This window comes from Heterodontus francisci, chromosome 27, assembly GCF_036365525.1.
Source record: "Heterodontus francisci isolate sHetFra1 chromosome 27, sHetFra1.hap1, whole genome shotgun sequence".
In the NCBI taxonomy this organism is placed as follows: domain Eukaryota; kingdom Metazoa; phylum Chordata; class Chondrichthyes; order Heterodontiformes; family Heterodontidae; genus Heterodontus; species Heterodontus francisci.
Genome location: NC_090397.1, coordinates 40,905,820 through 40,920,827, shown reverse-complemented (window position 1 = coordinate 40,920,827; position 15,008 = coordinate 40,905,820). Strand labels below are relative to the sequence as shown.

General features: G+C 42.5%; 1 protein-coding gene across 14 annotated transcripts in view; it reads right to left on the bottom strand.

Annotated features, from left to right (window-relative positions):
- The window catches only part of LOC137384760 (voltage-dependent calcium channel subunit alpha-2/delta-1), an 891,951-nt gene that overhangs the window by 635,538 nt on the left and 241,405 nt on the right, over window positions 1-15,008 (bottom strand). For all 14 annotated transcript variants that reach the window (XM_068059181.1, XM_068059179.1, XM_068059180.1 and 11 more), the window contains one exon: window positions 1,277-1,358. In XM_068059181.1, the coding sequence (XP_067915282.1) occupies window positions 1,277-1,336 (60 nt within the window). In that variant the 5' untranslated portion in view covers window positions 1,337-1,358. The remainder of the gene's footprint in view (window positions 1-1,276; window positions 1,359-15,008) is intronic.

The following is a 15,008-nucleotide window of genomic DNA, read 5'->3' as shown; positions in this document are numbered from 1 at the left end:
GTGAGCCTTTATTTCACTCTCTGTGAATGGACACAAGGATGGCTGCAAACAATTCGTTGTGAGGGTCTCTGTTGCCTCCTTCGCACATTCCTCTTCCCTGTCTGGTCTCCTGCCTTGGTACCTGAGGATGTGCCAATTCTGTCAGTGTGGTCACTCATGGGCCTCAGATCCCAGCCTAAATTAAGGCCCAACCTCTGTTCCAGCTGTATGATCACACAGGCCCACCACATAGCTGTTTTCCCACCCCATACTGACTCCCCACAACCATCTTGCCCCAAACGCAGATTTCAACCCTTCGCAGAGCCCCTGCTATCTCAGATGCCTTTGCAAAGCCCCTACTATCCTGGACCCTTTAACAAAGCCCCGCTACCCCAGACCCCTTCGCAAAACCCCACTACTCTGGATCTCTTCGCAGAGCCCCTCTACCCTAGACCTATTTGCAGAGCCTCCAGCAACGCACCCCACAATGGCCTCCAAATGCCCCTCTTCCCCTAGGCTGCAGTGTTCAAAGCTGCCTACCCATTGCTTCAATGTGCCCTTTCGCCTTTGTACCGCCAGATTTCACTGGTCATGAAACCAGAGGCACATCAGTGTCACCACTCCCACCCACACCCCCCCCCCCGCCCCCATTCATAGAAGCAACCTTCGGACATAAAATCACTTTTAATGATATTAAAATGCATTTAAATTAACACCTTAACAATTTAAAATAGGTTCCCGTCATGTTCCAGTGACAGTGCTGCCATTTTGTTTTCCTGCCACTGACAAAATCCGGAACTGACATCAAAACACTGCATTGTGATTCTCCGATACACTCCGCCAGCAATCCTGCCTTCAACGGCTGCACTAAATCCAGCCCAACATCTGAGTGCTGTAGTGGAAGCTGGGATTGCCATCATGCAACAGCAGCTTGCTGCCATGGAAGCTCAGACTGCTGCTATCATGGCGCTGAATTCCAGTGTGCAAAGTGGTGTCACAGCACTTCAGCAATCTGTTACCTGAAGATCCTCTGCAGACATGGCCTCCTGTTTTTTATTCGTTCATTGAAGAGGGTGTCATTGGCAAGGCCAGCATTTATTCCAAAATGGTAGTGCTGGCATCAAATAGTGTTGCACCCTGATTGACGTCATGATCTGCCTGTTCTGCATACTTCCGGCGAGCGTTAAATGTGCACATGCCCGTCACTTTACCAATATGGCATCCGCGCACCTTGTTTCAGAAGTGTAAGCGTGTGTCGCGACAGCCATTTTGATTATGTGATGTCAGTTGTTCTTACCTGTTCCATCTGATCCATTCCACTCGAATAACGTACCAACTTCACGAGGTCTTCCTTCATTTTCTCCGCCCACGACCGTATACTGCAAGAAAGAAGATGTCTGATTAGATCGCTGGCTTGTGGCAGTGATTGTCACAAATGTAAATAACAGGTAATATTTTCACCGAAATCTCTTCTTGGCGTAATCATGTTAATGATAATTCGTTGGGTCCCGACTTTTTCTAAAGAATGAAATTTTAAATGTAAAAATTTCACCCCTAATAGTTGATCTCTCTTGTAAAAATTTTTCACAAGAAGAGTAGTAGAAATCTGAAAAACTCTTCCCCAAAAGGCTGTGAATGCTAGGTCAATTGAAGTTTTCAAGAGTCAGGCTGATAGATTTTCGTCAGTTAAGTGTATCAAGGAATATGGATCAAAGGCGGATAAATGGAGTTTAGGTACAGATCAACCAAGATCTAACTGAATGGCGGAATATAGGAATATAGGAACAGAAGTAGGCCATTCAGCCCATCGAGCCTGCCCCGCCATTCAATATGAGCATGGCTGGTCTTCCACTTCTATGCGTTTTTCCACACTACCCTCATATCCCCTTATGTCATCGGTATTTAGAAATCTGTCAATCTCTACTTTAAACATACTCAATGACTGAGTTTCCACAGCCCTCTGGGGTAGAGAATTAGAAAGATTCACACCCTCTGAGTAAAGAAATTTCTCCTCATCTCTGTCCTAAGTGGCTTCCCCCTTATTTTGAAATTGTGTCACCTGGTTCTAGACTCCCCAACCAGGGGAAACATCTTAGCTGCATCTACCCTATCTATCCCTTTAAGTATTTTGCAGGTTTCAATGAGATCTCCTCTCATTCTTCGAAATTGTAGAGAATACAGGCCCAGTTTCCCCAATCTCTCTTCATAGGACAGTTCCACCATCCCGGGAACAAGTCTGGTTAATCCTTCATTTCACTCCCTCTATGGCAATAATATCCTTCCTCAGGTAAGGGGACCAAAACAGCACACAATACTCCAGGTGCGGTCTAACCAAGGTTCTATACAATTGAAGCAAGACTTCACTACTACTGTACTCAAATCCTCTTGTGATAAAGGCTAACATACCATTTGCCTTCTTAATTGCTTGCTGCACCTGCATGTTAGCTTTCAGTGACTTATTGACAAGGACACCCAGGTTCCTTTGTACATCTACACTTTCTATTCTCTTACCATTTAATCGGGTCCCACTCTAAACAGCACTGCCGAATGGAGGCCAAAGTACAGTTCTGAGCGCTGAATTGATGTCCAGTGCAGGTACTTGCATCAAGTAGGTGTGTACAGCCCCCATATTGTAAAGGAGAGGTGGGACTCTTTAGCCCAGTTTGCAACTCACCAAAGAGAAGGTACCCCAAAGTTAAAACCATGAGGAAGGCAACAAAATCACCTTACCAACCCTTCCCTGCTACGTGGCTCAAGAATCTATTTTGTAAGATGTGAATTAGGACCAGCCCTGGGGCAGAGCATAACAGGTAGATGAATGGACTATAGAATCTTCTCAAAAAGAAATTGTGCTGGATGAAAGCAAGAGGACAGTGTATTGGAGCAGCAAAGGACTGTGCTCCTACTTTCAGGTGTGTGAAGGTTTCATTTAGCCTGCAATGTCCCATTTGGTTGTGTTGCCAATACCCACTGTACCAGGTGCCCTGCAGGCAGGTGGAGTTGCCCTGACTGTTATCAAACATCTTCTAACAGTTAGCTCAAGCATTTGCAGGCTCCCATACTGCTATTGAAAGCTGTAAGCGGCACAGCGAAAGATAACATTATCAAGATTTACTTAACAAAAGAGGAAAAAAGGGTATTTCATAAATTCAGTGTTTGTTTTATTAGTATGGGAGTGTGACGGAAACCACACCTGCCAGATATGGAACATTATTTTTGAACTCTTACTGGACATAGAACAAACTTGTTTTAAAAAGACCACAGAACACTGGCTGAAAACATGGCTGCACATTTGCATTCTAAAAGACAGTGGCATGGGGAAACAAAGGGAGTACTCCCGGATTCAATTAGCCAGATGGGTTTTGTCAATAGTGATCATCAAGAGATATTGAGAATCATTGAATGTGTAAGAGCCAGCATTTCAACCCCCGCACCCCCAAACTGAGAGTGTCTGGTAAGCTGTGAAGAATCCACAAACCTTGCAGGTGAGGCTGTCTCAAGCAAAATAAAAGCTAGTCACATGACTAACCTGCTGGCCAACCTGGAGTTAATTGAATTGTGCTTACAGAACAGTTTTTTGAAGAGACTGCAACTGAACTTCAAGAGAGCACCACTCTCTCTCTTTCTCTCTCTCTCTCACCCATAGTTCCAGGGACCCACAGAAGAAACTTAAGCCTCAAGACAGAAGACCAGTGAAACAAGTTTGAAAGTGTGCACTGGACCCCAATAAGAACAGCAAGACTTAACTTCAATCAAAGACTTTACATCCAACCCAAAACCAGTAACTGAACTCCATCTATTACTTCAAACCTTTCCCTGTTAATCCTTTCTCCTCCCATCTCTATTTGTGTGTGTGTTTATTGCGTATGTATGCTAAGGTGGTCGCGTTGCATATTTTTAGTATTTTTAACTGAGTTAAGAGTTTTTAGGTTAATAAACTTACACCATTCTTGTTTAAATCTGAGAAAACCTGTCTGGTTGATTTCTTTGCATTCACAATTAGAGAGCAGTGAGCAAGGACTCACTGAGGGGAAGCTAAAAACACTGTTTTAAAAGTTAAACCCTGTTACAGCCAAACCAGGAAAAGGCTGAGAGGGGAGCCCTAGACCCATTTCTCATCTGGTCATAACAGGAGTTATAAAATTTAACTTCAGGATTAGATGTCACACTTAAGTAAAACCAGGTTTTGAAACCAGGGTGGCGCAGTGGCTAGCACCGCAGCCTCACAGCTCCAGCGACCCGGGTTCGGTTCTGGGTACTGCCTGTGCGAACTTTACAAGTTCTCCCTGTGACCGCGTGGGTTTCCTCCGGGTGCACTGGTTTCCTCCCACATGCCAAAGACTTGCGGGTTGATAGGTAAATTGGCCATTGTAAATAAATTGTCCCTAGTGTGGGTAGGTGATAGGGGAAGGTGGGGATGTGAGAGAGGAAAAATGGGATTAATGTAGGATTAGTATAAATGGGTGGTTGATGGTAGTCACAGACTCGGTGGACCGAAGGGCCTGTTTCAGTGCTGTATCACTCCATGAAATGACAGAAATATTTTAAACAACACTGCAGCAAAACACCCAATTGGCACCTATATGAATGGAAATTATAACTACATCTGGATTAGAATCTTCAGGTATCCAATCTGGTTCACTGATAGCAGTCTCACCTTTGAGTTAGAAGATTATGAGCTCAAATCACTTTTATCATCTTTTAATTTCCAGAATTTTTTCAAACTGAATTCTCATTTCTCAAACTGTCATGGTGGGATTTGAACTCACTTTCTCCATACTATTAGGCCAGGGCTCTGAATCACTAGTCTAGTAAACTAGCCACTATGCAACCATATCAACGCATTCCTGCAATTTTATTTGTATGATGTTAATGACAGAAACAAAAAGGCATTCAAGATTCAAATGGAAAATGTTCACAGGGGCAGCATCACCTTAAGCAGCCTGCTCAAAAATGACTGTAGTAATGTTACCACATTAGCTGCTGGGGAAAATTTGCTGAGACTACAGGGCAAATATTTGCACCTTCCATAATTAAAAATGCTTTGTTTTATTATCTAAAGTTAAACAAAAAGAACTAGTGGAAGATGCAATTAGGGATGCAATGACATTATTGTAACATGGAGTCATAGAGTCATAACGGCACAAGAGGAGGCCATTCGGCCCATTGAGTCCATGCCAGCTCTCTGTCGAGCAACCCAGTCTCTCCCGCGTACCCTGCAAGTTTATTTCTCTCAATGCCCATCCAATTTCCATTTGAAATCATTAATCATCTGTGCTTCCATCACCCTCATAGGCAGCAAGTTCCAGGTCATTACCACTCACTGTATAAAAAAAAATCTTCACTTTCCCCCTGCATCTGTTGCCCAAAACCTTAAATCTGTGTCCCCTAGTCCTTGTACCATCAGCTAATGGAAACAGCTTTTCTTTGTTTACCTTATCTAAATCTGTGATAAACTTGTACACTTCTATCAATCTCCCTTCAATCTCCTTTGTTCAAAGGAGAACAACCCCAGCTTCTCCAACCTAACCTTGTAAGTAAAATCCTCCATCCTGGAACCATTCTGGTAAATCTCCTCTACACCCTCACATCCTTCCTAAAGTGTGGTGACCAGAACTGGATGAATACTCTGTGGCCTAACCAGAGCTTTATGAGGATTCAGAATAACTTCCCTGCATTTGTACTCAATACCTCCATTTATGAAGCCCAGGGTCCCATATGCTTTGCTAACTACTCTCTCAATATGTTCTGTCACCTTCAAGGATCTGTGCACATGGGCCCCAGGTCCCTCTGCCCCTGCACACTCTTTAGAACATTAAGTCTCTATTACCTCTCCCTATTCCTTCTGTCAAAATGCATCACCTCACACTTCTCTGTATTAAATTCCATCTGCCACTTATCTGCCCATTTTGCTAGCCTACGTCCTGTTGCAGTTGGTTTGTATCATCCTTATTGTTTGCCACACCTCCAAGTTTGGTATCTTCAGCAAATTTTAATCATATCACCACATTCTCCTTATTTTACTAATCTGATAAAAAGTCATTTTTTTTACCTCAATGATAATGCTCCTTTAAGGTACAAAATGTTTTATATATTTCATCTGGAAGACTAGAACAGAAACTCATCATTAGTTGAAGTAGGTCAAAAAATCCTCCCTTCTCTATCTAAAAAAAAGATAAATGATACGGGCATGTGAAAAACATCGCTGAGCAAAATAAATGCAAATTAGGACCCATAATCTTCTAAACATCCTTGCATGGGAAAATGCAGATATGGGAAGATTTAATTTGCTAATCCAAGAAAAAAAAGTCAGTTCTAAAAACACAGAATGCTTCCTTGGGGAAAAACAGTTGACCTAAATAATGCAAAGAGTTGAATTATTTAACTGCATCATTCAAGTCATCAAACCTTTTTATAAACAAAACTGCCTTTAAATAAACATATATCCAGGTTTCTGTAAAGTGCATTGTTTTTGTCAGGACTGCAGGGTGTTAGGGTCTGAAGTTCTGTTAAAGAATGATAAACACCTGGTAGTTCAAGATAATAGGGTGAACAGGTGTTGGGTGTTAATTGTATTCAAGTGTGTGTATATAAAGAAGAGCCAGCCAGTACTGGCTGGTAGTGTTGTTTGAAGAGCAGAAGTCAGCTCTGTAACAAGCAATAAATAATCTACACCAAAGCATCCTAGTCTCAGTGTCTTCTTCACAAACAGGCTTGGTGATTTCTCTAACAATGGTAGCAAAGGATGGTTGTCTGAAAGTGAAGATTGGAGACTAAGACTTGTTTTCAGACAGGAGATTAGAATGAAGTATCTTTTTTGAGAAAGCTGTATTTGGAGGGTTTTTTTGAAGATGACTGAAACCGAGTGTAAGGTGTCAGGATATGATTTTCCACGGCTGTTTTGTGAAGCCGAACCTTACGATCAATGGAAGAATGAAGTTGATATATGGACACTGGTTACATCTTTACCTAAAAGGAAGCCAGGAATGATCCTTGCACTTTCATTTCCCGCCAGAAGCAAGATCAGGGGCAAAGTGTTCTTTGAGCTAGAGGCTCATCATTTGCACGATGAGGAAGGTTTGGACAAATTCTTGAAATATATGGAAAAAAATTTCTATGAAAGGTGTTGAGTGTTTATGAGGTGTGGTCGGACTTTGATAAATTTAGAAAAATAATTGGTTCTTCCATAGAAGAACATATTATGGAGTTTAACTGACAATATGCAAGGTTGCAACGATTCTACTTGGAAATTCCTAGATCAGTACTTGCCTTCAAATTGTTAGATTGTGCTAGGATATCAAACATGAATAGGCTCTTGGTATTAACTGGAGTTAGATTCAGTGAAAAAGATACGCTGTTTGATCAGATGTCCGACACCCTAAAAATACTTTTGGCAAAACATTCCTTTCCAGCCGCTTTCATGGTGCAGATGGGCTCTTTAGCGGTGAGACCAAAGGTGGAGGTGACAGCAGCATTTTGAGGCTGTTCAAGTATGGGACCCAGATATCCGTACAAAAGGAGAAGCACACACAAAACAAATGAGGATACAGACCCTTCGGCAGCTATAACAGATGGCAGGAATTGGATATTGATGGCAGAAGGATGAACTGCAGGAATAACCAAGGGGTGGTCAACAGGTGTTTCTGATGTGACTCAGTATCATTATGCTTTGCATTGTCCAGAAAGGAATGAGTTTTTGAGATGACGTGACGTGGAAGGCAAGGATGACACTACTGACCAATCAGAAGGAACTGTACATGTCACTAGAGACTTTAGTCCGGTAATGAGTGTCCTGGTCACAGATTTGTTCAATTGTGTAGTACTAGACAGTGGGTGCACATCTACCGTTTGTGGAGTGGACTGGTTAAGGTGTTACATGAATTCTTTTAAGTAAGGAAGACTGAAATAAAGTCAAAGAATACAACAGTTTGTAAACCGTGGCACGGAGTCAACTCCCCCTTGGCCCCTTTATTCCCTGCACCCACTTGATCCTGGCCATCACATGGGACTGAAGTCCTCTTAATTCAGGCTCAGGCTGGGTGTTTGGGATATCGGGTTACAGGAGAGCCACCCTCCAGCCTAATCCCCAGCTACAGTTAATGGCTTAGTACAAAGAGGAGGAAACTCAGTCCTTTCTTTAACTATCAATTTATTTTATTCACGCTGTTGTACAATGTAAGAATAAGGCTTATACACTTAGTTAGACAAAAGCATGCAACTCAAACTGAGTTATACAATTAATAACAAAGCTAGCTAGAATTGATGAGCACACCCACTAGGTTCCTCTGACCTTTCCCTGACCTAGTCACAGAAAACAGAGGATAATACCCGAAAAAGGGGAGAGTTGACGCTGGCCAGGCGTTCCGTTCTCTCTCTCTCTCTTACGTCGTCGCGTTGCTCACACAGGGTCTTCCACTTCCACAATTGTTGATCTCCGGAGTTTATCACTGGCTCTATGCCCAAAAAGCTCTATTCTTATTCTCCTTCTTATCTCTCCAGAACTGAGCAGCCTCTTTCCGGTTGGTTTTTGCCTGCTCACCTCGTTCATATCTTCTCCTAATTGGCCCAGGCCCAAAGACCCGGTACCACACCGTGTCCAAATAAGGCCCTCTTCCTGTGTCCTCTTCTTTGTCTTGTCACATAAAGTAATTAGTTCAAACTGGTTTTTACCAGCACAGGCCAGTGTCTGAGCTCCAGGTTACTACAGGTCACAAACAATTCCAGCAGTTTGTAACTGATTCTGTATTTCTTGCAGCCCCTGGCCAATAAGTTCTACCTATTTCAGGTTTGGGGATGACAACACATTGAAATCACTAAAAAGAGTGATAATTCCATGTAAAATAGCGGGGGTAAACCATTTTATTATTACGGATGTGGTATCCAGTGATATACCTTTGCTGTTAAGTAAACCATCTTTGAAAAAGGCTCGGATGAAATTGGATATGGAACACGATAAGGCGATTGTCTTTGGGAAATCCGTAGCTTTGCGGTTTACACAGTCGGGACATTATTGTATTCCTTTAGCGAGACCTAACATCTCTAAGCAGGATGTTAAAGAAGTATTAATGGCATCCGGGGGTTGGGATTTAAAGGAGAAAAGGCAAATTATTTCAAAACAACATCTTGCCAGAGGCTGAAGATTCTGTTGAAAGATGCAGCGGTAATAGATAATGACTACACTAAACTTATCAAAGATATCAATGGAAAATGTGATATCTGTTTAAAAAAAAAACAGGACGCCATCATAACTCAGCGAGTCTTTAACGGGACTTTAATGAAACCGGAGTGATGGACTTGAAGGGATGGGATAAAGAAAAATACATTTATTTCTAAACTTTATAGACGTGGCGACTAGATTCAGTCTGTCGACGGTAATTTATAGTAAAGAAAGAAAAGTAATAGTGGACAAGGTGATGGAAAGGTGGATAGGAACAGGACTGGGAGCATCGGTTAGGTTTCTAACTGACAATGGAGGAGAATTTGCCAAAGATGAGTTCAGGAGTATGTATGAAAATATGAATATTGTAGCAATGTACACGGCAGCAGAAAGTCCTTTTTTAGTAATGGGATTTGTGAGAGAAATCATGCCATGACTGACGAAATGCTCCGAAAAATTTTAGCAGACCAGCCAAATTGTAAATTGACTACTGCTCTGGCGTGGGCAGTACGTGTGAAAAACACACTTCAAATGGTTGGGGGTTACAACCCATATCAATTAGTTTATGGCAGGAATCCAAAAATACCTTCGGTATTGTGGGATCATCCCCCAGCTTTAGAGAAGCTACAATTAGTTCAATTTTTGTGGAACAATTGAATGCCATGCATGCAGGGAGAAGAGCATTTATTAAGGCGGAGATTTCAGAAGAAAATCAGGAGAGCTTTGAGGTATCAGATCAGGCCATCAGAAAAGAATTTTAATACCAGCGACATGGTGTATTACAAAAGAGAAGGGCAGAAAGAATGGCGAGGCCCAGGAAAAGTTATAGGCACTGATGGCAAAACGGTGATTTTGCAACATGGCAACCAAACCATTAGAATACATTCCCCGCGGCTTATTGGCACTGATTATACATTGACAGAATCTGAACAAATGATGGGTACTGATGTACCATGTACTTCGCATGTACATATGTCGGACCTTTGCAAGCAGCAGATTGTGGCAGATAATGGGCTGACTGGAGTGGACCAAGTGGTAGTGAAAATCCAGATAAGAACATTTATCCCAAAGGTCAACTAAGGCCATTTATTCCAAAGATCAACTATCAAAAGTTGGGATTAGAGTGACATATATGCCAGAAGGGATTCGTGAACGGAGGGAAGCCACCATTTACAGAAGGGCAGGAAAGGTCACAGGGAAATACAAAACATTGGCTGTGCAAGACAAGGGACAGGATATCAGACCTATAGATTGGCAGAAGGAGGTGAAAATATGGAAGAACAGAAAACTTAGTATAAGTTCAGACAGTGGGCCTGAAGATGATCATAGTCCAAGGAAAAGGTCACAAACTTGTGAAAGGAAGTCTGATTGTAGGAGGAACAGGTTGAGTAGTAGTAGTCCAGAAAGGGATAGGAACTCTAGTAGGGGGATGTGGTTTCACTAGAACAAGGACCAGAGAGCAGGTGAAGGGCACCACAAAAGTAGGAGCCCTCACGATAGAGATGCCCCAGTGGATACTAACAAGTTAGATGGTAAACTGATAAAGGATGCCAAGCAAAAAGAGCTTAATAGTTGGAGAGAGTTTGGTATATACACAGAGGTGCCAGATAGAGGACAACCAGCATTGTCCCATAGATGGATCTGTACAGTTTAGTTGTACAGCACAGAAACAGGCCCTTTGGCCCACCGAGTCTGTGCCGACCATCAACCACCCATATATACTAATCCTACACTAATCCCATATTCCTACCACATCCCCACCTGTCTCTATATTTCCCTACCACCTACCTATACTAGGGGCAATTTATAATGGCCAATTTACCTACCAACCTGCAAGTCTTTTGGCTTGTGGGAGGAAACCGGAGCACCCGGAGAAAACCCATGCAGACACAGGGAGAACTTGCAAACTCCACACAGGCAGTACCCAGAATTGAACCCGGGTCGCTGGAGCTGTGAGGCTGCGGTGCTAACCACTGCGCCACTGTGCTGCCCATACAGAGAAAGTACTTCCCGATGGTACGTATAAAGCGAAGGCCAGACTTGTAGCTCGGGGATTTGGGGAACGACTAGACGACCAGGAAGTTAGAGTTGACTCTCCAACAGCAGGAAAAGCAAGTTTGAGGATTTTCCTAGGCCTTTTAGCGACACACTCGTGGGAATGTAGGTCCATTAACATCAAAGCAGCATTTTTGCGAGGGGAGAAATTTAAAAGGGAAGTATTTTTAAAGCCACCAAAAGAAGCTGGGGATACAGAAGGGAAATTATGGAAGCTGAACAAGTGTGTCTATGGGCTAAATGATGCATCCAGGGTGTGGAATTATTCAGTTAAGTCTGTCCTACTAAAAGCCGGCTGTATTCAACTAAAGGTGGATCCGGTAATGAAGAAAAACTAGCTGGTGTTTTCTTGATGCATGTGGACAATTTTCTGTGGGGAGGATCTGAGGCATTTGTGAAATTTCTGGTAGATAAAGTTCTGCAGGAATTTAAAATTGGAAGTCAGGCTTCCGGAGCTTTTACAAAAATAGGGTTGAATATTAGTCTGCCTAAGTTGGGGGTAACCCTAAATCAACAATCTTACCTAGAGAATGTTAATAGGATCCCAATAAATCGGACCAGATCCTCTCAAAAGGAAGACTCTGCAACCAAGGAAGAAGTAGACCAGTTAAGGAACTTAATTGGGCAGTTGAACTGGTTGTGCACGCAAACTAGACCGGATGCTTGCTATGATGTATTAGAATTGAGCACCATGCTGAAACATGCTACTGTTGGGGAAGTGCTGAAAGCAAATAAGACATTGAAGAGATCGATTATGATAAATGTACACTCAATTCTCCAGCACTGGTTCACCCAGAAGATATGAAATTGGTCATTTTTAGTGATGCCTCACACGCTAATCTTCCCGATTGTAACTCGAGTGCAGCAGGATTCATTATATTTTTGGTGGGAAGAAATGATGAATGTTGCCAGTTAGCCTGGGAATCGAAGAAAATAAAGGGGACAGTTAAAAGCACCTTAGCTGCTGAGACACTTGCACTGATAGAAGCCATAGATATGGGTATGTATTTATCGAGTATTTTAAAGGAGCTCTTGTATAAGGGGCAATCAGGGAAGTGTTTTCCTACAGAATGCTACAGAGATAACAGACAATGTCCATTCGACAAAAAGTGATGCAGAAAAGAGGTTGAGGATTGATCTCGTGAATATAAAAGAAATGTTGGAAAGAAAAGACATTTCCAAAATAAAATGGGTTGACACAAGTCATCAGTTGTCTGATTGTTTTACTAAGAGAGGTGCTCGTTCGAAAAAGTTGTTGTATGTCCTCAAAGAGAGCCGTCTTAACATATATAAATACAGTGGCGCAGTGGTTAGCACTGCAGCCTCACAGCTCCAGCGACCCGGGCTCAGTTCTGGGTACTGCCTGTGCGGAGTTTGCAAGTTCTTCCTGTGACCGCGTGGGTTTCCGCCGGGTGCTCCGGATTCCTCCCACAGCCAAAGACTTGCAGGTTGATAGGTAAATTGGCCATTGTAAATTGCCCCTAGTGTAGGTAGGTGGTAGGAGAATGGTGGGGATGTGGTAGGGAATATGGGATTAATGTAGGATTAGCATAAATGAGTGGTTGTTGGTCGGCACAGACTCGGTGGGCCGAAAGGCCTGTTTCAGTGCTGTATCTCTAAATAATAAAATAATAATAAAAAAATAATATAATAGGGTAAACAGATGTTGGGAGTTAATTGTATTGAAGTATGTATATATAAGGAAGAGCCCGCCAGCACTGGCTGGTGGTGTTTGGAGAGCCGATGTAAGCTCTGACAAGCAATAGACAATCTACACTAAAGCATCCTAGTCTCAGTGTCTTCTTCACAAACAGGCTTGTAAATTTCTTTAACATAGAGCAGGGATCACTTCCACTGGAAATGGCCCCATTTTCACCAATTGGTCAACTGCTACTCTTGGCCTAAGTGTACCAGCTGTGACCACAATATCGAGGTCCCCAAGTAGGCCCAGGATGTGGGAATTCCATCTAGTGCTTGGAGTCCACCCTTCTGCCACTGCCAACTTATATTAGTGGCCTTGTAAGGGAGAAACAGAGGCTCTACTCTCAGAGGAATATCCTGGATATCTTAGCAGGAGTTCGGATAACTGAGTCCTGGAAGAATTGCGGACTACAAACACTTGAGTTCCCATGCCTTGGGCCTGCTAAGGGACCTGCCATATTTTGGTCATGCTGGCACACCTAAGTGAGGGTGGCCAGCTGGCAAAAGTGGGGCCCACTGAAATATCCAGGGTAGGAACATGGAAGATTAAAATAAATGTTGTTTTCAAAATTATTTTAAGGACTTGCAGGCCTTGAGGAAATCCAGAACCTTCTTTTTATGGAGGGACTTGATACTCCCTTCAGCCCTGGAAACTTATGCCAGACTTCCTGGCATCTTTGACAGGGAGTGAGCACCCTTGGTGTCCCTGCAGTCCATTGAAACCTTTCAAATTGTGGGATCTCCCCATGCCCATTTGAACTTCAGAAGGGTCAACTGGTGGACATCAAAGGCATCTTGAAACTTACTTCCCCTGCACCAAAACAATTTGTGGGCCCACAATCCCAGTGATGCAAATTTTGGCCTGCTGGAATAGAAGCATCTGGCAATCAAAAATAAGGCACTTCAATATGTTTTCAGATGTTTTAATCTTGTTGACCTATCTGCCAGTTGCACATCAATATAGAGTCCAGTCAGTTATCTACCCTGTCATGAATGAACCAACACAATGAAAGTGTTCCTAAGAAAAACTATATCTCATAAGGCCAGTTACTCTTCAATACGCTGCATGTCATAACCCATCCTGGACTCTGTTGGGTACTGCCTTATCTCTGACAAACTACACAATAGAACCTTTAAAAAAGCAACTGTCTCTTCAAAGTGCTAATATCCTGATATCTTTGCATATTTTCATTTCATAAACGAAGCACGGCATGGTATGATGTCACATTCATACAAATGGATCTAGCTGATCTAACGCAGCCTCGTCAGTCCTATTGTGCAGGCATCGCAGCCATGGAATGAAAACTTCTGGCTACCATCTGTACTGCATATTAAAGCAGCAGAATTTCACAACTGCTCGAATTTATATTCAAAGCTTTCCCCCAAATAATTTTATTTTGCAATTAAACTAGCTTGCTTTTAACGAGGTATCAATGGTATGACCTCCTCCCTGGTGGCTTTTATGAGCCAGTGGTAAACTGACTGTCTACCTAGCAATCACAGTAAATCCACTCATGCCAGTTAGTCAAATTCTTCATCATGAGTGACAGTGGGGAGCCACCATCCAGACCCGGGTATGAATGAGGTCCGCAAAGGCCGGGTTTTTGTTTGTATAAATCTGTATTTCTTTTTTTTTTTGCTATTGCTCCCACCAAAACTGTCAAGACAAAAGCTATGTTGTTCCTGCTGTAACTGTCTCAATCTGTTACACCAGGCATGTCTGACCCTTTGTGGGGCCAAGGAGTCCTGTCTTCAGTGAAGAAGAACTCTAATTACATTTAGAGCATTTGTTAAAATAAATACTTGCAGCATCAAAATCCCTCTCCCCTCCCACCAATTATACATCAGGCAGCCAGCCCACCAACTGCACGCTGACAGCCATCAACATGCTTGAAATTGCATTGATTTGCATTCCTATCTCAATTCTTTTCTCCTCATCCTAGGGTCTGCAATCCTGCTGGGTGAGACCAGATGGTTGATTCATCTTCATTTTTGAATCAAAATGCTCAAAATAGCAACTGACTCGAAGTGTATGGAACACCAAAAACATTACTGAAATAGTAGAAATTATTAAAACAGATATAAATAAAAGAAATCTACTTATGGAAACAAAATT